The sequence below is a fragment of the Macadamia integrifolia genome, unplaced genomic scaffold, assembly GCF_013358625.1.
Source record: "Macadamia integrifolia cultivar HAES 741 unplaced genomic scaffold, SCU_Mint_v3 scaffold553, whole genome shotgun sequence".
NCBI classification, from domain to species: Eukaryota; Viridiplantae; Streptophyta; class Magnoliopsida; order Proteales; family Proteaceae; genus Macadamia; species Macadamia integrifolia.
The window spans coordinates 192,450-217,341 of NW_024870482.1; the positions used below are offsets into that span (position 1 = coordinate 192,450).

At 38.8% G+C, this 24,892-nt stretch overlaps 1 protein-coding gene and 1 pseudogene across 2 annotated transcripts; both read right to left on the reverse strand.

The window, feature by feature from the left end:
* Positions 1-230: 230 nt before the first annotated feature.
* Positions 231-21,249, reverse strand: LOC122069201 (26S proteasome regulatory subunit 4 homolog A-like). Of its 2 annotated transcripts, none has more exons than XM_042633159.1 (7): positions 21,098-21,249; positions 19,970-20,453; positions 12,252-12,497; positions 8,646-8,815; positions 8,332-8,548; positions 8,027-8,167; positions 231-661 (listed from the first exon to the last, which is right to left on the reverse strand). In XM_042633159.1, the coding sequence occupies exons 2-7, from the start codon at positions 20,447-20,449 to the stop codon at positions 578-580; spliced, it is 1,338 nt and encodes a 445-aa protein (XP_042489093.1). In that variant the 5' UTR covers positions 20,450-20,453; positions 21,098-21,249; the 3' UTR covers positions 231-577. The 2 variants fall into 2 exon arrangements, with proteins under 2 accessions (XP_042489093.1, XP_042489094.1); XM_042633160.1 differs by having other exon boundaries at positions 21,094-21,173.
* Positions 10,027-10,970, reverse strand: LOC122069196 (annotated as a pseudogene).
* Positions 21,250-24,892: the final 3,643 nt, after the last annotated feature.

Below are 24,892 nucleotides of genomic sequence, written 5' to 3' on the forward strand. Positions count from 1 at the left end.
ATACACTCGCATTACTAATAAAAATAAAAAATAAAGTGGCTACTCTCCTTCTATTCGACCCTTTAACTACAGTGATCCGTACGTTTGCGGTTACTTTTTAAACTCAAACAGTTTGCAAGAAAAAATTGTGTATGATTTGGCTCTCAAAAAGGCAGTCCAAAAAAATATATAAGCATATCATGGGAGAAACCATCAATTAAATTGGTTTGCAACCTAGACTGTGTATGATGTGGCTCTCTAAAAGGCAGTCCAAGAAAATATATAAGCATATCAATCAGATTTGTTTGCAACCAAAATTGTTGATGTGGCTCTCTAAAAGGCAGTCTAAGAAACTACATAAGCATATCATGGGAGTAACCATCAATCAGGTTGGTTTGCAAACAAAATTGCACATGATGTGGCTCTCTAAAATGAAGTCCACAAAACTATATGAGCATCATGGGAGTTCACAAAAGATGAGCATCTTCTTGTATCAAGAGACACATTCCAGAACAAATGAAATAGCCCATCATGAAATGAAACTCTCAACAACAAAGCAGTAGATGTAGACAACACCAAAGTCCATTCACTGATGGGTTTACATATAGAGTCCTTCTGGCACCCCCTCCTTTTTCTTGAACATCACCTTGTCTTTCGCCTTCTTGAAATCCGGATGTGTCACCTGAAGCATCAAATTATGATACAAAAATTAGAGGTCACACTTAAATGATCCTAACAAACCTGCCATGCTCATGCATCTAGCTTCCCCATGATACTCTTCAATACATAACCGAATAAAGGGGCAAAGCATGCAGTCCTCAAAATTCGACCTTAGTACTTCCAACTCATAATCTGGAAATTCAGAATGGCAGAAAAAGAAACATAAAGTAGAGGTTAAATGTAGGTCAACTGGAGCATTACTCCCATGGGTCCTGTATTATACACATGGAATTAAATTAAAAACTGTGGATCCTGCACAGTCCACATTGGAGGATTGTCATATGACATCACAAGCAATTCTAATTAGGACTACAGGGAAGCAGTTAGAATGTGATGTAGAACAGCTTGTGTTGTCCTTGTCAAATACCACATTAGCAACTTGTCACGGCCTAAGACCTTTCTAAGCAACCACACCAGCACTTAGCACTCTTGCTAGCACTAAGTCAGTCTTTCACTCCTTGATGGACTTGGGAAGAGAACTTGAGAACACTTGAGAGAGTTTGAAAGAATAAACTATTACGCTAGAGCTTTGAGTGCAAGACTTCAATGCTCACTTCGTGCCTTGGCCAAATGAGGCCACCTCTATTTATAGGCACCCCAAGTTACAAAGAATGGCTAGGATATTTAAAAGTGTCATCTATCCAATGGTTGGGAAGTTTCTAGCTATGGGGACTAGAACATTCCCACCTCGTTATGGTAGAATCCTAGAGTCCTTGAGAAGTCTAGAAACCTCTTCCCCCCTTCCTTTGCTATACAACCTTCTCTAGAACCTTCTTGGTTTTAGAGTTTATCTAGAATGTTTTCCTTAGCTATACAACCTTCTCTAGAACCTTCTTCATTTCTAGAGTTTATCTAGAATGTCTAGAGGTTCTGAATGTTTCCCTAGAAATGTCTACACTCCCTACAAGTGTGGAGAGTTCAAGACAATGGACTTTGCTTAGCCCAATGGACTATGTCCCTGGGCTTGGGGCTTGGCCCGTGGGCCTTTGTTGGGTGGGTTGTGACAAACCACTTGCTTCTCCAGACTATCTGGTTCACATTTCATTTGCTGATCGTATTGGGGTCACACAACCACCATATGTCCTTGTATCATAAATTTAGAACATTATATATGACCAGTGGATAAAAGCTGTGTGTCAATCAGACCTTGTGCAGTTAATTGCCTGAGATCACAACCTAGCTCGTCTAAGCCAAGGTCAGCATAACATATACAACAATAAGGTACATAATCCTAGTAGACCAAAATAAAGGCAAAGTAACAGAATAATGCTCACTCCATGGTCCTTCAATGCACCCTCCCATTAAAACACCCAGAGAAAAAAACCACATTTAGCCTCTTAACAACCCCATGGCGTGCAAACAGCTAATAAATACACCAGGGGCTGATGTAGATCCATACTATGGGCTAGACTATAGCAGGAGGAAGCCCAGCCCAAGTAGTCACTATTGCCCCATTTAAATAAGGGGATTCAAGTAATTTAAATAGAGGGCCCATTGGGCCCATCAATTTACATTTAATTAATTAAGTTGTTATTTAATTTAATAAGATCCATTGGGCCCATCGATGTACTCATCCCAATGGCCCATGAGAGGCTTTTAGTTAGTGAATGTTAGTTACTCCATGTTAGAGTTCTAGTTCTAGTCCTATTTGGAGCCCAACTCCTATCATATAATGTCTAGTCTTAATTGGAGACTAACTACTAATCATGTTATGATCGTTACTCTATCCCCTTTATATAGAGGAGCTAATGTACTCTAATTCCTCAGATTTGAATAAAGAAAATTGCAATCAATTGCTTAGAACAGCTGAGATAGGTGTGGGTGAGAAGCCCGGGCCGAGATAGCCACTCCTCCCCCATTTTCCCTTTGTTATGTCTTTTTAATTTCTGCAATCGACTATCTATTTCTGTTCACTGTTGCTGCCCTAATCGATCCAATTTAAGTCAGACCTGGACTGCTAAGATCGACCACCAAGAAGTTCCTATTCTTGAAGTCAACTGACTTCCCTTGCTGTCCAAGTCTGAGATCTGATCTGAACATCCTTTGAGGAACTGATTCTACTTTCTAAGAGGACCAATCGATCCTCTATTGAAGACCATCTGAAGCTGATAAGCTGCTGATCCTGCAGAATTCTTCTTATTCTCTCTCCTAGGTCAGAAATCAAGAAGATCCATATCTCACCAACCAGCCGTCAGAACTTTATCATCTTTGGGGGTTTTTGTACCCTAAGTGGGACGTTCCATCGACCTGGTTTGCAGCTCCATCTGAGCTGCCTGTCTCCAGCCGCAGGTTTGACCCATGCACAAGTCACTTTCTCTCTCCTTGGTTTGCCTTCTTTTTTTTTTTTTAATTGATATCAAGTTAGCTAGTGAGTGTTATTTGTCTTGTTTGGGGTATACTGTACTTGGAGTAGTTCTCTTGAATCTACTTCTACCTTAGGGGCCATGGTGAAAAAAAGACGTAACATGAATGAATTACCAGGGAATCACCAAACATAGTATAACGAACACCTAGCAATCTTATCTCCCTTATACAGAAGACGATAAACCTTCCATATTTTGTCGAAAGAAACTATCAACCCCGTGAAACTCCACAAAAGGGGAAAAAAACAAAAAAACAAAATTCCCATAATAATTTTAAAAAAATTAAATGTCTACTATTTGTGGAACCCCTATGTCGAAACCCACCCTCAACACTTATGCAAGTCACCAATTCCCATGCATTTTGCTTCAACCAAAATAACTGGCCAGTGCAATCATACTTCCCTCCATGCCCACACATATGAGCACCAAGTAATGTAGTTCAAGCCTACGATTGGGCTCTAAAACAGATTTCATGGGGACCAAGGACAGTTATCAGTCTTCCTTCTTTGTTGGAGATTTGGGAGGATATCTAGTCAGTAAGGAGATTTTGATTGAGCAATTTAAGATTTATTTCCAGAATTAAGGTAGGAGATCACGATTATTTATGGAGATAATATTCATCCTAATGAGCAGCAGCTTATTCCCTGCATTGTCATTAGCTATCAGCCAGCCTCTTATTTTACAGAATTGTGTTGATCGATTGGGAAGATTATTTCCCAAATTCCATGGGCCCCATTTGATGCAGAATCAAGGCTGAACCATGTTGACCCTTCAGGCAATCTCGACCGAGACGAACCGAGTTTACATTGATTTTTGGGTTTAATAGGATCTTTTGAGATTTATTTAATTAGGGAAAGAATGAGTTATTTATTTGGGAAAATATTTAATCTTTTTATTTTGATAGTTATTAGGCTAATTAGGGCGTTTCCAATTTAAATTTTATTGTGTTTCTATCTTAGTCTGGGGTCTAGAAGATATTAGGAGATTTTTATTTCAGTTTGACATAAAAAGGCATGTAACCTAACTTGTTACACATGATTTGAAGAATAAATTGAATGAAGGTTATGGACCCAGGTAGGTACTTAATCCTGGACATGGTAACTTCTTCTTCTTCTTCTCCTTATTTTCTGGTTTTCTTTTCCACCCCTATTTCTGGACAGTACGTGCAGGCCCAATGTTGATATCGATCTCCAGTGATGGCCTTCAGATTGGTTGGCGATTGGCAGGAAACACCCGTGATAGAAACGATTCACCCCTTCATATTCTCGAATCGATCTTTGCTCCATTCTAGAAGTTTAACCAGAGATCAGATCTGGTTCTGAAACCTTCTGCCAGTTCTGATCTCATAAAGGGAACTCCATCCCTTCGCTTACCATTTTGGCTGAACCTTGGCTGCAATCACGAGATCCTTGTGCTGCGATTCTCCATTCCAAGCCCTAGGTTGACCCATGAGGGTGTGACTTGTGAGAGAGCTCTAACAAAGCTATCAAAACTGCGTCCAATTTCTGGTTCTGTCCAAGCTTGAAGAAGACCCACAACGAATCTGGATTGCTTCACACGATTTGCTTATCTCCCTATTTCATCCTTCACTTTCCAAAATACCCTTCCTTTCCTTCATTATTACCTAGTAACCTTTACCTTGAACTTTGATTCAAGTATGCCCTTGACAAATAAATACTAATCCCCACCAAATCCTCTCCCCTTAACCTAACAACTTAAGCCTTGGAAAATTCTGGTCCTTTACATGAGTGCCATTCCCCTTTGTAACTTCAATTTATTTACAAGAACTGCCATTATTTTTCAATATTTGGTTAGTGCACTCTTGAATGGGCCCATAAGCGATCTAATTCCAACTTTGGAACCCGGATCCGCATCAAGTAGTATGAGAACCGAAGGATCCACTATTTCCAAATATGGATTCTTTTGTGTTTAAGTTCAGAGTGCGACAGCCCAATGGAAAATTTTCTAATTTGTTGATCGATGAGCGGCAACGTGACATTTTTGTCTCAAGATATGTGGTGGATATGTTGTCAAAGACCAATCAGATTATTTTTTAGTCAGAGAATGATGTATTCGTTAAATTCTCTGTTTCTCATTATTATGATAGTGTTTTTTGTGAAGCGTTTGTCTCTTCTCACCGCATCATTAAATTGGGTTGAACTTGATTGGAATAACGAGACAGCATCACTGATCATGAAAACAATATGTGCACCCTCCAAGCCTACCACATGCGTTAAAAATTTATTCTTCACGGATTGGTCGAGTCCAAGAAAGTGATACTACAAGTACAATCACAGGACAAACCAAATGCGTCAACACAAGTGGAAGACCATCCTGTTTTGGAACAGGTGATGATAAGGGAAAGTGCAAAAATTGTGGATTAAGTGTTGATGGACATCAACGCAGTGCCAATTGTTTACCATCATGAGTTCGTTCTACCCCATGGTTTTCAGGACCTAAATGCACTTCCAAAGCTTCGCATCTTGGATTTTGTTCGCGATGCAGACAAGGACCAAACTCCCCGCCCATGAGGATTTAGTGTTACCCTTCTATAAAACTAGTAGACGAGTTATTCTCAACATCGGGGGAGTTGATGCAGAATCGAGGTTAAACCATGTTGACCATTCGGGCAATCTCAACCGAGACGAACCGGGTCTAAATTGATTTTTGGGTTTACTAAGATCTTTTGGGATTTATTTAATCACAGAAATAATGAGTTATTTATTTGGGAAAATATTTAATCTTTTATTTTGATAGTCATTAGGCTAACTAGGAAAATTTAAGTTTCATTGTGTTTCTATCTTAGTTTAGAAGATACTAGGAGATTTTTCTTTCAGTTTGGTATAAAATGGCATGTAACCCACCTTGTTATGCATGGTTTGAACAATGAATTGAATGGTTATGGTGACGGGTAGGTACTTAGTCCTGGTCGTTTGACCTTTCTCCTTCCCATCCCCCATCCCCCATCCCCCACCCCCTTTGTGCGAGCCTCATCTCCTTCTGTTCTCTCTCTCTTCTTCTCCTTATTTTATGGTTTTCTTTTCCACCCTTGTTTCTGGACGGTACTTGCAGGCCCAGTTGTTGATATAGATCTCTAGTAATGGTCTTCAGATTGGTTGGAGATTGGCAGGAAACATCCCTGCAATAGAAACGATTCAACCCTTCATATTCTTGAGTCGATCTTTGCTCCATACTAGAAGTGTTAACCAGAGATCAGAGCTGGTTCTGAAACCTTCCACTAGTTCTGATCTCAGAGAGGAAACTCCATTCTTTCACTTACTGTTTTGGCTGAACCTTGGCTGCAATCACGAGATCCTTGGGCTGCTCCATTCCAAGCCCTGGGTTGACCCATGATGGCATGAGAGAGATCTAATAATCTGCCTCCCGTTTCTGGTTCTGTCCAAGGTGGAAGAAGACCCACTACGAATCTGGCTTGGTCCTCACGATTCGCTTATCTCCCTCTTCATCCTTCACTTTCCAAAATACTCTTCCTTTCCTTCATTATTACCTATTAACCTTCACCTTAAGTTTGCTTCCAAGTATGCCCTTGACAAATAAATACAAATCCCCATCAAATCCTCTCCCCTTAACCTGCCAACTTAGGCCTTAGAAATTCTGGTTATTTACAAGAGTGGCATTCCCCTTTGTAACTTCATTTTATTTACAAGAACTGCCATTTTTCTTTAGTATTTGGTTAGTGCACTCTTGAATGGGCCTATAAGCGATCCGATTCCGGTTTTGGAACCCGGATCCACATCACCACGACAGTTGGATCGAAGGCCAATATTACTATTATGCATGGAAGTTCTCTTTTCAAGGCAAAGCAAGCTGTCAAACTGATCTGATTTGCAGTAAGAATATTCCAGATTTCAAGTGGGGCTCATGGCCAATACGTGGAGAAGAATACGGAGGATTTGACAGATTTTATAAGTAATACCTTTTAAGGAAGTTTTATTCCTTGCGTGGGGGATTTTATTAGCCAAAATAGTTTCCATTTTACAGGCAGCTATATAAAATTAGTATTTTTTTATTCCCAGGACATTTTCTATTTCAGTTGACTAGATATATTGGATTTGCTTGTAATTAGTTTCTAAAGAGGACAAAAGGGGCTTTCTTTCCACTCAAGAAAGAGGGCCCAAAGAGGAAGAAGGTTGAGACCAGGAGGACAATGAAGATATGAAAAAAAAAAAAGAGAGCTTTGGCTTGAAGCTGTGAGAGGCAGTGGCTGTGAGATGCAGTGAAGCGGTGAGAGGCCATAGGTGAGAGACCCGAGTCTGAGAAAGACTACCTTTATCTCCCATTCCCTACTCTCCTCTTTCTTCTTACCTTCTCTCTGTTTTTCTATTTTGTTCTCAATTTATATGTAATTTTAAAAGGGGGCGTGCTTGATCCAACAGTAAGATACGAATGTTGCAACCTAGTGGTCAAGTGGTCAAAACAGCATCTCGACATTCTCAGGGTGATGCTACGTATTCCCCCCCCCCCCCGATGCGGGATCCTCATGCACCGGGTACTCCCTTTTTTTTATATGTAATTTTTGGTGCTGATTAATAAATTTATTTCTGTGCATTGAAAAATTTTCAATCCTATTATAGAGTTGGTTCTATTTGAACTAGCTTCTACATTACCAAGGCCTCCTTTGGACACCACAATAATAGACCCATGTACCATGCCTCACAAGATAGCTACAGTAGCCCATGCAGCTACCATATGAGTATATCAGGGATTGTCCACCACGAGGAACTACCCATTTAATAAGCCAAAAGTAGGCCATTCATTTGCCCATTTAAATTCCCACTTTCAGGCCTAATTGGGGCAATTGTAGGCTGTAAAACGGCATTTGTGGAGCCCATTTTCTTCGGGTTAAGCCTCCATCAAACAATGGGTTTTCAAGGACTCCAATCATATCAATTAAACTTGTGTCAAGAGAAACATGCAATCAGAGAAGTAGGGCTATGCGTCACCTTCATACGTCGCTCTCTCAAAGCAAGCAAGCCAGCCTCGGTACAGATTGCCTTGATATCAGCTCCAGAAAACTCATCTTTAGTCATCACAAACTCTTCTAAGTTGACGTCATCTGCCAAAGTCATCCTTGAAGTGTGTATCTGCATTAACAAAAACATGTGAGGGGAAAAAAACAAAGTTCTCCAGACTGTATATAGTAATAAAATTTTAAACTCCAAATAAGTTAATCATGCATTTGTATTAACAAATTATTTACAAGTCCAAAGAGACTAGTCATGCATTTCAACATCACACTGGCACAGACCTGGAAGATACGCCTTCTTGTTTTAATATCGGGAAGTGGAAATTCAATCTTCCTATCTATACGTCCAGGGCGAAGCAGCGCAGGATCAAGACTTTCAATTTTGTTTGTTGCAAGGATCACTTTGACATCTCCTCTAGAATCAAAACCATCTAACTGGTTCAGCAATTCCAACATGGTTCTCTGAATCTCACGTTCTCCACCTGAATGGGCATCATACCTGCAAAATATACATTGTAAATCAGGAGCAGTCCAGAGGCAGTGCATACCACAGAGAAAGATGAGCAGTCAACAGTCACTAATGTCATTAGACAGACCTTTTGGTCCCAACTGCATCAATTTCATCAATGAATACAATAGATGGTGAAAGATCATCAGCTACTCTAAAGAGTTCCCTGACTAATTTTGGACCATCTCCCAAGTACTTCTGAATTAATTCACTTCCAACAACACGCAAGAAAGTCGCTGATGTTGAGTTTGCAACAGCCTGAATGGAAACAAAAAATCAGATGCATTCCCAGGTAGTGAGATGACATTGACACATGTAAGTCATTCCAAATTATTACTTCACAGAATGGATTGACATGCAAAACATCATAGTAAGTATCTACTCTTCTGCACAACCAGCAAGCAAAATGTTTCTTTTGGGAATTTGGGTTTTTTTTATTTATTTATTTATTTTTTTATTTGGGGGGGGAGGGGGGAGGAGATGAGAAAGGTGATAAGCCTTTTGAGAAAAACTAAAAATGAAGAATTCTTACATAATACATGTATTGTGAAATAAAATATGGAGCACGCATACTCTAGATACGATATCAAAATAATCTTAGTATTATAGTTTAAAATGTCTGAAACTGAAGAGCTCCAATTTTTCCTTCTTTCCCTCTCAGAATTTTACTTTGTCCTATATAATCGGTATGCATTTACAACTATGTGATATACAAGTCCAACATATTCCTAGAGAACGACCTCAAATAACTTGATTTGTAAAGGAAATATAGAGGTCAAATTTGAGCATGATATCAAGTAATCAAATCTGAAAATTCAAGTCCGCATCATAGTTGTCACGGCCTCTAGGCAAACCCAAGCACTGGAGGGAGCCTAGAAGCAAAGCGACCAAGACACCCACCTAGGTGACCGCCAGTTGTCAAGGCACCTGCCTAGGCAACGCCTTGACAACTATGGTCTGCATAATGGTTCTAATGGTCTGATTAGCAAAACATATAGAGAATTACCTCTAATTCCTTTTTATAGGGAAAAATCTAAGCAGCCAATCCTTAAAAATAAAAAAGGTAATTTACAACGCCACCCCTGGAGAATGTCAATATTAGGACACCCCCCCTCTTTTACTAAATTGGACTCGGACCCCTTGCCGTCAGTCTCTGTTAAGTGATGCTATGAAATGACACTTTAGCCCTTATGAGTAAAAGATTGATGTACAACCCACTTTCTTTATCCCAAAAATACCCCTCTTTCTAACCGCATTCTTCTATTTCATTCTCCCCTTCTCTCCTCTCCATACCTGCGGGTTCAGCTCCATCCATCCCTCGTATACCGCTACTTCCGTCGCCGGCAAGGACTGTTACTATGAGCAAATTAATTATTTTTTCACACCAAGGCACATCTGCAATTTGAAACAAGGAACGGTAGACTTCCATTAGAACCTTAAATCAAGAGGATTGACTCTGCAAATGACACCTAGACACTAAAAGCAGAGAAAAAACTCCTAGAAGGAACTGTGAGAGCATGGACTTTCAGGATCACAGCGCTGCTGGCTAGAAAAGTTCGGATGCGCTGCAACAATTCATCCTTTACAGAATCAGGAACTTAGGCTCTGCCCTTAAGGGTTATCACATGTACAAGGTCATCCATAGTAACATTATTCCTTCCTTTCTTCTTAGTAAATGCTCTGCAAAGGGCTTTCATTTCATCTCTGCATCCACATTCGATGAGCCTTTCCCTCAGAAGCTCCTTCAACTGTTCTTTTTCCCCGCTCAATTAATTTGATGTTGATGATCTCTTGAAGGGATTGTTCATTTTCTTGGTCTTCCTATGCATCTGGTGTTGGTGGACGATTGATAGAAGCCCTCGTTATAATATTTTGTTTCAAGCAAATGAGATCTCAGATTCTCAGTCGCAAATGGTTCCTCTATTTGCTGAAAAGTCGAACCAGAACCCAAGTTCACAATGAATTTTTCGAGGAAACCTGGATATCCCTTTTCGTCGCCGGCGACTCATTTGTGGAACCAAATAAACACATGTAATCACCTAGCTATGCTTCTTCAAGTACAGGCCTCCTCCCAGTCTTTCTCTCTCCTCTTCCGTTTTCCATCCCAGTCGCACACAAGAAAAAGAGAAAGAAGAAGAAATAGACTAAAAACTAGAGAGAGCGGCAGTTCTCTTTGACGCCAATCTTGTACTCGATAAAGCAAATCGTCCTCTGTAACCAGGCGGCAGTTCTTTGACGCCAATGAATACAGCCCTAGGAAGAAAAAATTGTGGTTCGTCTTCTGTCGCCGGCGAGTACTACTACTTCCATCGCCAGCGGGTTCGCAGTTGCCACTGGTCTGTACTGCGAGTGAGTTAGGGTTTACTCAATCTGGGGACTACATCTAACCGGGGTAATTTTGGTACTTCATCATTTTTTAAGGGTAAAATGGTATTTAAAATAAAAATGAACTGCTGATGTCAGCATTCATGGTATATTCTGTAACATTGCCTAACGGCAAGAGGTTCGAGTCTAATTTAGTGAAAGAGAGGGGGTGCCCCTCTAATATTGGCATTCTCCAGGGGGTGGCGTTGTAAATTACCCAAATAAAAAAGAATGTGTATTCTCAGAGAAGTGTATAAAAAACGTACATACATGCCCCTAAAGATCAGGTCTATACATAAGAAATCCTAAGATGCTTCTTTTTTCTTCAAAAGCCTTAAATTCTAACTACAAAATTCCCAAGAATATGGTATCAGCCACCACAACACCTTCCTTTTGGACCATAAAGGAAGGCAAGAAGTAAGATCAAGTTTGATGAACCAAAAAAAAACAACTGTTTTGTGCTTTATTCTTTTCAATACCCTAAAACAAAATCAAAATGTTTTCTGACTGAATAACAAAGGCTGGTCACTATGGCATTGCAACCTGACTTCAAATTCCACTGGCCATGTTTACTATAGCACCTCAAAGTAAGTATTAAAAAATGGAAATCTCTCCAATACCTTCAACAAAGATGTTGCCCAAAAACAGAAAAAAATGCTGAGGTATGAAATCTTAAAAGAAAATAAAGACCATCTGATATCTCCAGAAAAATCATAAATCATGAGACTTGACTATGAAACACTGAACCATGAAATCCCCTATGAAACCTACAACCTCATTATACTCCACTGTGAACGCAAAGAATGGTGAATGAGGGACATGGAGAGGGAGAAGTGGAAATGCAAACATGGAGAGGGAGAAGTGGAAATGCAAAGAATTTGGGGAAAAAAAAAAAAAGGTTCATTGTGATATAGGGAAGAACTGCGAGGAAACCAGAAATATAAAGGGGAAGGATCGCCAGAGTTGCAGGCCCCAGACTTGCCAGATCTACAGGCCCCAAATAACGAACAACTTCATCTTTTCAGTTTATAGAAGACTATTGTAAAAATACACTACTTTCCCCTATGTTGAAATTTAGAAAGAGAAAGAGAGGTTCAAATTGATTCGACACTACCCAGAGGTACCAACCAGAATATCACAAGAAAGCTAATCAGTTTGACACTCTTCTGATTTTCCTATTTTTTGTTAATATGCATCAGGTAAAGAGTATTTTATAAAGATATGTGAAATATATAATCATGTTTTACAGCTCAAGGAAAGGTAAAACTGATCCCACAAATTAAACGCAGAGTTCAAAACAAAGAAATCCAAGACTGGTATTCTTACACACCTTAGCAAGTAATGTCTTGCCAGTTCCAGGTTCACCATAGAGTATGACTCCTTTGGGAGGCTTAATACCAATGTCTTCATACAATTCAGGATGAGTAAGAGGAAGCTCAACTGCTTCTTTAATTTCTTGTATTTGGGCATCTAATCCACCAATATCAGCATATGACTCCAACGGAGCTTTCTCAACTTTCATCACAGAGACCATTGGATCAACTTCATCCTGAAGAAGTCCCACAACAGACAAAACCTGCAGCATGAACAGACAATTTCAGTACCCATACAGCCTCCTTTCCACAATGCATAATCACTACACCAGTCAAAAGATATTAATGGCATAGAGAAAATCAATTAAAAGAAGAAAATTTGCACAAACACAAATATTTTAATCATAACTATTTAAGGTTATCTACAGTTTCATATTATATATCTACAAGTATATAAAATAAAAAGTGGAAGTAAAGAGAAAAAAACACTGTCAGCAGCAAACTATTGCACTAATGCGCAACGGTGATTGTAGATCAGCTAGCCATTGCTTGTTGCACTACACAAGCTCATAAGTCAAGTACTGAACAAGCCTTGTCTACAAAGCATAAACCTCGTCTTCACAGCCAGCCAAGCTTGACTTCATGGTTCATCCGTTCCGCATTTCCGGTTTTCGGACAGGTAGTAAAGGGCCAAAGCCCAACCAATTGATTTATTAATGGAGATTGAGAAGGGCCCACCCTAGGGAATGTTCATTCCTGGGAAGCAAGGTCACTTATCTACATCAACACTTAATGCAGGAGTAGATTACAAGTAACTAACTCCGCAATTTATAACCCCAAACAATACAAATAGGAGTAAGAAACAAAGAAATAATACCATTAAATAAATCCCCAAGGATACAATACCCATATAGGAGCAAAACCAGCCCAAAACCTAACCCGATAAGAGAGAGAAAGGTCTGTTATAGAGTTGGAGAGAGAAAAGTGCGGCCAGGTCTGTGGGAGTCTGATTGAGCTGTACTTTTGGGTGTAGATAGTATCTAGGGAGGGCACAAAAACCCCCAAATATGAAGGGCTTCTGACGGCTGGTTATGGAGTTACGCACTTTCTTGATTTTCAGACATAAGAGAGAGAATGTGAAGAATTCTGCAGAAACATCAACTTGTCTTCTTCAGATAACCTTCAAGAGAGGATCGATTGATCTTCTTAGAGTATAGAACCAGTCCTCCAAAGGATCTGTAGATCAGATCTCAAACTTGGGTAGCAATGAGGGTCGATTGGCTTCAAGAACAAGAACTCTTTGGCTGACTGATTCTGATTTTGTATGCTTTAACAGGTCTGAACTTCTAATAACAATAAACAGAAAATAAAAATAGAAAAAGAAGAATCGATGGAGGGTTGAGAAGGGTGAAAGAGAATAAATGAATGGGTATCTCACCCCTCAGGTTTTGGGTATCACACCCCTCAAAGGTTTAGGCATCTCACTTCTTAATAACAGTTTTTTTAGCTAAAGAGTAATCACTCAATAATTCATTCATTCAAATCTCCAATTATGAGTACATAGGCCTCTCTATTTATAGAGGGCAGAATAGCAATCAAACTACTTAGAAGCTAGTTTCCCAATAGGACTAGACACTCCTACTACAACTAGGAATTCAAAATAGGACTAGGACTTGACTTTATGACTCCAACATAGAGTAGAACTAACTAACTAATAGTCCATATAGGACTTTACAACCGACCAATGGCCTAATAGGCCTTTACTGAATTAAATAGCAACTAACTAAACTAATGAATTAAATCCCGTTTTTCTACCTTCTACCCATATTTTAGGCTCATTAAAGTGGTCCGTTTCAAAGAAAACCCATGGGATCAAATGCCCAACCACTGTTAGTTAAAACGCGTTCGCGTTTTTTTGCCGTTTAAAACGCGTTTTGCCGTATGCTTATATACAATACGGAAAAAAACGGAAACGGCAAAAGAATCCGTTTAAAACGCGTATCCGTTTTTTAAGGGTAAAATAGGAATTTTATAAAAAAAATAATAAAAAAAAAAAAAAAAAAAAAAAAAAAAAAAAAACACTTTCAGTAAAAGTGAAGAGTGAAGCCAATATGGTACTTGGTTTTTGATTTTTAACTTCCATACTATTTATAGGAAAAAAATCTCATCTTCTTATAGCCCAATGAGTAAAGAGAAGCTAAAGCTAACAACATCTCATTTTCTTGTAGCCCATTGGGCTATTTTATATTGGGACTCCTAGAGCTTTTGGAATATTAGATGCATATATACAGGTAATAATCTCTCAAATTGCATGAGTATACTACCGTTTTTTTGGTTTCGTTTTTTTTAAAACTACACGTTTAATACTCGTACCGTTCGTTTTCGTCCGTTTGCCGTTCCCTTTTTTTTTACCCTTTTTTTGACCGTACCGTTCATCGTTTTATCTGTTTAAAACTTGTACCGTACGTTTCTGTTTTTTTGCCGTTCCCGTTTTAACTAACAATGGGCCCAACACATATATAACACAACCCAAAGCTTATTTGCAATAAAATAAGACCAAGTGACTTATCTACATCACAAGGGTTCCTTGAATAAGCAAACTCAGACGTTCATAAATGTGTCAAAAGCATGAGGATGAGTGGACGCCAGAAAAGTAAGATGCCACTGAAAGAAATATGCAGCAAGCATTTTATACAAATTGATTACAAAATAAATGACTGGGGACAACATAAAATATGTAACTCAAAATTCTGCAGGAGCAAGATTAAAGGGGTCAGTAAATATGGGCCAGCACTTAGAAGTTGAACATCATGCGCAATAGCTCTCACTAAGCAAATTGGCCTACACTCCCCAGTTTGGACAACCAGTGGTGTTAACAAATCCTATGAAACTCCACACTCAGCCTTTATAGTGGAATTAACACAATGAATCTACCTTTTTTCCCGATGAGCAGTAATAGCATCCACAATATTAAGATGGATTGAAAGGTGTAACACCCACCATCCCAACAACAAAAAAAAAAAGCATAAAAAGTAAAAGGAGACTACTAAATCTCAAAACCCATTATGACCAAGACTTTAAAATTAAATTAAATTAAATTAAATTAACAGAAAAAAAAAAAAGAGTTGGTAAGGAAAGACATGCAAAAGCTAGGCCTTGACCCTAGTATGACATCAAGCAGAACTGTTTGGAGGGCAAAGATCCATGTTGCTGACTGCATTTTGGTGGGATGACCCGGAGGTGTTGCATTGCCTTTGTTTCATTTCTTTTCTTTATCCTTTCCCCTTTTCCCTCTTCCTTTTATCTTCTCCTTTGACTGATCCATGTAGCCGACCCCATTTAGTTGGGAAAAGGCTTAGTTTTAGTTGTTGTTGTTGTTGTTAAAAAAGAATATATATATAAAATGTACTAACTTTAAATTACATAGGAGTCACCAGCCCACTATGCAGGACAATTCTGAGGCCCTCCACTTGTATCTACGAAATCACCAAGGGGAAGTGGGTTGATACTGGCTTCTAAAGAAATGAGGCAACCAATTTGAAGCCATGTAGGACAAAAATTAAAAACATAGTAACGAGCACAAAAGCAGGAAAAAAAAATGGAAATTGTACAAGCTTTAAATTACATAACATGCCCATCATGCAAAACAATTCTGACTTTCTGAGGACCTCCACCTGCAGCTCAGATGTCACCCAAAAAAATGGAATGATCTTGGCTTCTATAGAAACAAGGTGACCAATTAGGAAGCCAACATCCTCAGCTCTCTAAATATATGAGCATGTTAAAAAGCTACTACCAACATATCATCGTTATACATAGAATTAGAAAATTTTATTTTAATTCCAAAAGCAGAATCAACTAATACCCAATGAACTCAACCTCAAAGCCAGCGACGAAGGCAAGAACAACATAATCTAACTAATCCCAACCTCTATGCCTAAGGGGCCCAAGTTCTCATGCCAACAACCATCAAAGTTTACAACAACAACTCAGCCTTATCCCAACTATATGGGATCAGCTACATGGATCGTTGCCCTCCAATCAGCTCTATTTGAGGTCATACTTGACACAAGTACTAAGCTATGCATGTATTTCCTCACCACTTCTCCTAGGGTCATTTTAGGTCTACCCCTGGCTCTTTTAGCACCTTCAATCTGAATCAAATCACTCCTCCATGGTAGAGCATCAAAGGCCTCCATTGAACATGATCATGCAACCTCAACCGACTTTCTCATTACTTATCATGCATCGGATCTACTCCCAAATTAGCTCGAATATGATCATTACTTACTTTTATCTTTCATAGTTTTGCCACACCTCCATCTCTACATCCTCATTTCCACTACACTGAGTTTATCGACATGATGTTCTTAACTGCCAAGCATTCTACACCACATATCGTAGCCAATCGTATTATTGTCCAATAAAATTTTTCTTTTAGTTTTAAAGGAATACGTCGATCACACAACCCTAGAAGCACCTCTCTACTTCATCCGATGTAGATATGCATGCACCTGTGGAGCAATTCATACCCAACTGAGCATCCAGATACAGATGAACCAAATCCATATTTAATTATTTGATCTAATAAGAATTTAGTAGTTGATTATATTTAGGTGAATAATATCTTTAGTTTATTTTATTCTATTTATTTTTGGGAAGTTGTATACGTAGGACATAATTAGAGTTGGTTTTATATTTCCTTTCTTTTTGAGCTAAATTCCTTTTAGTATTTCTTTCCATGTTAGAGTCTTTATTTCCTTTATAATGGTTACACGATGGACAAAAACAAGGAATGAAAAGATGAATTGAGTTGAGTGTTAGTGAAGCCTGCAACCTATTTTGTGCGCGATTTCCCCCCTTTTCTTGTGTGAATCTTCTTTCCCTCTCTACAACACTGAGTCATCTCAGGGATTCTTCCTTACCCCTACCGGACCTCCATCAAGTGGTATCAGAGCCGAAGGATCCTTCTTTCATTCTCCGTTTTACTCCATCACTTCCTTATTCCTCTGTTCTGGCTTCTGGTGAGAAGAAAAAAAACCTTCCATTAGACCCAACAGAACCCACCCCTTCTTCCCCATATCTTCAATCAACCCACTCCCTCTTCCAAGGTTCCTGCAATACATATTTAAAAGGGAAAAAAAAAAGATTCCCTGTCACACAAACAGAGAAGCCGAACCAGCACCTCAACCCCTTCTTTCGAATTCCAGTCCCAACCCCAACATTGTCCTCTTTTCCTAACCCCTTCAAGCGACTCCTCCCCTCGCCCTAGGGTATCACCAGCAGCCAAGAAGAAAAAAAACAGAGCAAAGAAGAAGAATACGGCGACGAGGAGACAAGAGGGCAGATAACAGAACCAGAGAAATAAATAAATAACGAAGGAAGAAAGCATACCTGGTTTAAAAGTTCCCACTATCGAAGGCACGAGGCTCCCTTTCTACTCACATCACCGCGCACCCACGATCTCCCACCTTCGCAGGATTCCTCGGTTCGAACCCTCCTCCTTCCTCACAGCTTTCTCCCTTGGTTTGACACAATAAAGCAAGAGCAGGAGGTTTGCTCACTCTTCCTCCTGTCAGTTATGGTGGTACCTTTGCCCTTTAATTAGTTTTTTATTTTCCATTATTGCCCCTTCCTTTCCATCTTATACTTAGTTGTCCTATTATTTTTCTCCTACCAAATATACCCCTGCCCCCACATGATATACTCTACTTTGTGTTTCAAGTTGAACTTTTCAAAGTTACAATCTTGCCATTCACATAGGGATTTCTATATATTTACAATTCTACCATCATCTCCTCAACATCTATTTATTTACCCTTCTAACACTCACTCCATCCATAGTGACTCCAAAAAGCAAACCTAGACGATGGATCTAGACCTGTTATTCGATATCCGTCAACAAATGCAATTGATTCAAAAGAAGCTCGATGTGATTCAACGACATTGCAAGGACATCAAAACCCAAGCACTGGTCACATTTGATTATATACATTCTACCTTCAACTATGTGATCTGAGCCATAGAGTAACAACTGGATGAGCCAGAAGACCACCATTCATGGAAGAAAAGATGGCATCGTTGGAAATTGAAAATCAAATTGTGGGAAAATTTAAATCAATTGATCTCTTCAGTGAACCAATCAATTTTTTTCCAAGTCACTACTTCACCAATAAACTTCGCATCATGGATTTCATAGCATTCGATCATGGTTTCAACGGTGACTTCATATAGGGAAGGATGGATGTCGATCAATTGGTGTTGATTCTCCGGGTCTGATCAAAACTCGTGGAATAGTTTTTCTCAACATCGGAAGAACTGATGCAAAAAAGCACTTGATCCATACCCATTTGGGTATCCAGACAAAGATGAACCAGATCTATATTTGATTATTTGATCTAGTAGGATTTTAGTAGTTGATTTTATTTAGGTGAATAATATTATCAGTTTCATCTGTTTATTTTTTGGAAGTTGCATACGTGGGTTGATTTTAGATTTCCTTTCTTTTTGAGTTAGTTTCCTTTTATGATTTCTTTCCATGTTCGTCTTTATTTTCCTTTATAATTGTTGTAACCGATGGGAATGAAAAGATGAATTGAGTTGAGTGTTTCCCTTTCTTGTGCGAATCTTCTCTCCCTCCCCTACAACTCTTGAGTCATCTCAAGGATTCTTCCTTACCCATACTCGCCCTCCATCATCATCTATCCCATTTTAACTCTCTGTGAAACACCATACTCTATAGCACATTCTTTATTTATGATTGAGCCCGCATAACTACAATAACCACCTTACAGAACTCCCTCACATCAATTTTCATCACCACATTATCTGTCCCAAGTCCTAACGTAATTAAAGTTACATATACGCCGCCTTCGATCTACTTAGCCTTAAACCTTTTGATTCCAAGGTTGATCTCCATAACTCCAACTTGATGTTAGTCCATGCTTTTGTCTCATACACTAAAACAATATCATCAACAAAAAGCATACACTAAGGAACCTCTTCTCAAATGTCTCTCGTTAAATCATCAATGATAAGCGTAAACAAATAAGGGCTTAAAGTTGATCCTTGGTGTAACCCAATTGCCATTAGGAATTCACCACCTTAGCCCCCCCCCACCCCACACAGTTCGTACATTAGTCACATACAATCATCATACGTATCAACCATCAAGTTTAACATACTCAAATCAGCATCACCTAGATCAATGAGCGAGATCAGATTTAAATGAGAAAATGTCACTTCGTGGTCTTTCCATATGCCTCTGAATCTTTCATTCACTGAAACCAAATGTGCACCTGCTAATCTAATCAAGTCAATGACCTGATCAGTTAAGACACAACATGCTACTCTAATAATGATAAGGGTATTTCAAAACACCAACAGTTCCTCTTCTATATTTCCCGTAAAATTGTTTCAAGAGAAATTACCACTGAATCACACAATCCACTCCTCTTACCAAAGGAGAAAAATGTCAAGCTGCACATGACTCCCAAACCACTCCAAAAGTGCCTAGAAAGTGATGCTAAATCCCCTATAATCTTAAAGGAATAAGTCACAAAAACCCCAAGCAGAAGTGACATCTGAAGGTGACATTTAACTTCTTCCACCTGGTGAACTAAGAAGGGTTTCATTCACAAAATCTAGATATTTAAAACAATGTATGGAAAGGAACTAGCCCACATATTTCTAAGAAAACTATAAAACAATAGAGGGGTAAAAAATAGCAACCAACCTTGTTGTGCATAAGAATAGCACAGCCTGGCTCAAGCTGGTCCTTGTCCACGAAGGAGAGTATCCCAACATAGTATTCTGGTCCCACTGAAGAAGAGACAATGGCATGATTTTCATCAATGAGTTCTTCGAGGTTGCCAACACTCATTGGAGAACCACGTAGGTCATCAACCTTAGAACGGTCCTCTTCATTTTTATCCTCCTGGGGCTTCAACCTCTCCTGGTTGGCGACAAACTCCTCCTCCATGAGGAGGTAGTCTTTGATCCGCTCTAGCTTTAAAAGCCTAAGCTTACATTTTGTGAGAGGGGTGACAACAGGAAGACGGGCAGCAGCTTCAGGGCCCTTTTGCTTCCGTTGCTTGCGGCCTACACGGATGGGTGGAGCAGCAGGCTCAAATTTCTTCTCCTTCTTGTCACCATCATGCTTCCTATCACCGGGCATACCCTGCTTGTTCAAACCACCAGGACTACCCTGACCCATTTTTCTGAGAAACCAAGAGAACGATTATTTAAACAACACAGATGTATGTTGGGGTGCTAAAGGTCTTTCTTATTTAAGCTAGACTAGTACAAAATGGGGATTCTACCATGTCTGAACGAATAAATAAAAACCAAACTCGTATTAACATACAGACTAAGATAAACACAGAAGAAGATCTCTAGGGTACTAGTTCAGGCCTAATGGTATCTATGCACTGATGAGCGAAGACCTAAAAGCTTGAAGAGTCCCAACTGGATCTAAGAATAAAGCAGTAACAGAAATTCAAACTTTTAAACCCAATTTGGCATGAAAATCCATATTGTCTGGGTAAAATCCATAAATCAATCAACACCCCCCACCCCCCCCCCCCCAAAAAAAAAGGCAAAATGAAGACCAAACCACGAAGGCCAGAAACCCCTTCTCTCTTTCTAAGAAAATAAAAAGTTTCTCCTAAATATTCATTAAACCCAAACTCAGAAACAAAGTAATCGAACATAAACAGTCGAAAATTTCGATCAAAGGGAAAACCTAAATAGTAGGAACCGCAATCCTAAAGATATAACACCCTAGAGCAACTTGTAGAGCCCATATCATAGCAGGCACGAAACGGTTTAACAAGCATATGGAATAGACATGCAGAGAGCTTACTTGCGCAGAAATTAGATTTCAGGACCCCTACAATCTGGCAATATATTTGTCTATGATTAAAGAGAGACGGATAAAACTGGCGAGACGAAGAACAAGAAAAAGGGTAAGAGAGTATATCAAAGGTCTTGTCTTGCGAAAGAAGAAAAGTACGATTGGAAGTTTCGGGCGATGGGGTCGGACCGGTCTGCTTCCAAACCCTGATATATCGGTACACTGACCGGGTTCAGACGGTTCAATTGTGACTTGAATTGTGAGGATTTGTCTGACAAAGGATCCACACCAAAGGGTGTCAATCTGGACGGTTCCTAGTATTTTGGAAGAGTCTGTATCGATAACGGTATCGAATGTGCCAATCTCAATATTGTTCCATTTAATTAACAATTAAACAGAATCAAACCTGTATCTCAATCTCATTTATTAATGGCACGGGATGGTATTTGTTCCTAAATGATTTCAAGCATTGTGGAAAAGGGAGAAGAACTTCAACGGTTCCTAATTAGAAGGTTTCACTATTAGTTTTGTGGATTTTTCATTATCATAAGATCTAGGTGTCTTATTTTAGAAAGCAAATTAAAGTAAAAAACCATAATGAATTTCAAAGTTTTACTTTTTCAAACTCTCTAAGATCACATGTAAGTTTCTCATAATTAATGAGTAAAAATTAATGATAATCAAATAAACAAACCTCAGTGTAGTTTTAGTGTATCACCAAACAAGTTTATGGTAATAAAATTAAAGGTCCATCAATTGAAACCTCAATAAGAGAAAATACCACCTAAATACATCAAACTATATCCATAATACTTGAATAAGAGAACAAACAAAAATGTATCATTTTAAATAAGACCAGCAATTCCTGTAACACATCTAAACCCACCGTAGGAGGTTAACTAATGCACAAAATCAATCGGTTTTAGATACAAAATTAAACCAGAACCCTCACAAATCTAATTAAACCACAACACATCATCATAAAACAAATACAATGATAGACTGTATAGCCTTTAAGCGAAAATCAATATAAAATTTAAATGTCCAATGTCTATAGTGTTGGGGATACCACAACTAAGAATAAATACAATTTCGTTTATTAAATCTAAGCAAAATTACAATTCCATGGTTATTACAACTGTTCATAATAAAATAAATAAAATTCAAATAAATTCGGCATATTTAATCTTGGAAGCATCTCCATCAACATGCACAATGCAATCTTTATACAACAAAGCTTCTTGATTCACTACATCTAGAGGGTTAATAAATAGGGTAAGCTTAGTGAGCAAAATATATGTAAATAAAAACATATCTATCATATCATATCATACTACTATTAAAATTCGTATTTCACTTCTTGGTATACTTTAAAAAATAAAACAAAAAAACAAAAACAAAAAAAAAAACCCCATTGACATCTACAAAGAAACCTTTCAAAATGACCAAAAAAATCCTCTTGGGTCGTGCCTTCCCATTCTGATATCTATGGCTAAGGCCAAAGCTAGTAAAGCTGTTCGTTCCAGTTGTTGCAATGCCTTTAAGATCGGCTCTTTTTTATTACTATAGGTAGGTTGTCTCATTGCATGAGGAAATGGTCCATGGATATGACTAAGTCACCAACCACTGTGCAAAAAAGCATTGACTTAGTGTTGGTTCATGGATCTCTTCGATCAAAAGAAGGAAAACATCCTTCCTATTATCACAATTCTAAATGATCATGTGAATTTCTTCTTTGAGGCAGTCAACCTTCAATGCATTCCATTTCTCTAGCAATGCGATGAACTCTTGTCTGTTGCAAGTGTTGTATTGATCTCAAAAAGAGTATCTTCAAAATCTTGGGGTTTTTTTTTTTTTTTTTTTTTTGATAATAGAAAGAAAAACACTCACAATACTACTGCATACTAGTTAAAGTTTATAGTGTCCATAGTAAGGGGTAAGTGGGTACTAGTGGTTGTAATGGCTAATGCATAGCATATATAGCACCACCTCAGCATTTGGCTTTAGCTTAAACATAAGATTAGGTTATTATATACAGAGGAAAACATATGAAGGTTGCTTATGGGCCATGAAGTGGGGTTAGAAAAATTCTTAAGTAGAAGCTCAAAAGTTGGGTCGTCACTCCATACTTCATCGATCTTCCATCCACAGTCTTTGGCTTTCATCAACCCGTGAAGGAGAGACCTTGCGCTGGCTTCATTGTGGTTTCCTGTCATCACATGATTGGCCATAAAGTAAACATAATTAGTATTGAAAAAGATGCCATAAGCCCACCCATACATATTGCCTCTTCTAGTCTAATGTTTGGAACAAGCTAATATGTATTTATTGTGGGTTAGATTTATGGTGATAGGTATATTCTGGGTCTGTGTGGTAGAGGCCCTTGGAGGAGCAATATTTTCACATGGGAACCAGTTATACATGTTGTGCATGACTTCCATACGATTTGGTTGTTCCTTTTGCATAATTACTTTGTTCCTATGGGACCAAATGAAAAAACACCCTGTTATGAAGGAAATGAAAAAGGGTCTCAGACGAGAAGGTATAAGAATCCCTTAATTAAATAAATATAAAACTAAGTTGTTCAAAAAGAGGGGGATGGAGGTTGGCTACCCAGACTCTTTTGGTAAAATCACATGACACAAATATGTGCCACACATTCTCAATGTGATGATGGCAGAGTTCATAGAATGGGTCTAAAGGCTTCCATTTCTGTAGGCGATCTTTAGTTGGGAGACCTCCCTAAGCCACCCGCCAAAAAATTAGAAATTGAATTTCGGATGAAGATTCAATTTCCAAAAGAAACGCCACCAATGTGAGCAGAGAGAAGAGCATGTACACCTATTGGAAAGCCCAAGTTGGTTAGCGCGGAGATTATTTGTGAGAAATTTAATTGCCAATTAAACAGAAAACTTTCCTGATTGTGATAACGGGCACCACCATAGATCATTTGATGGGGAGTGGGGGAGCAGGATATCCATTATCCTTGAGCTAATATTGGGTGGGAAGTGCTCAATGAGGATGGAATGATTCCAGCCATTCTCAGTAATGATCTCACATAGCTTGTTTATGGGGATGGAATGACGCCAAACATCCAAAGAGAGAGGTTAGGAGGGAGCCAAGGATCAAACCAAAATGATGTAGCTCGACCGTCCCCTATTTTGTGGACAACCATTTGTTTAAGTATAGGGAGAATACTTACCAGACTGTCCCATGTGGGGGAGTGTCCTTTTTTTAGAGTTTTGGGTGGAAGACTGACCTGTTAGAGAAGTACTTACTCTCAAGGACTTGGGACCATAAGGCATTGCCTTCACTGAGTAGTCTCCATCCAAGTTTAAGCATAAGTGCTTTATTCTGGGTTGCTGAATTACGAAGTCCAAGACCTCCAGTAGGTTTAGGTAAGCAAATCTTATTCCATCCCACAAGGTAAGCCTTCTTAGACTGGTTGTCGTCCCCATTCCAGAAATGGAGTTGGATTGAATCCAATGTTGGCAAGTTTGCTTCGGGAAAGCGAAACATGTCATGAGGTGATTTGGGGTGGCAGCTAAAAATGATTGGATCATCACTATTTGCCCTGCAAAGGATAATAGATTCGCTTTCTAGAGTGAAAGTTTTGACCTTACCCATTGGATGACATGGGCGAATTTGTTCCTGTTGTTTCTTGTCAGGTAAATGTCAGTTCCCAAATAGGTATAAGAACGATCCATTTCCTTAAGATTAAGCAATTTGTAGATCCTAGATCTACCTACAAGTTAAACGTTGGAACTAAAAGCGATGCCACTTTTTTCAAAATTCACGGTCAAT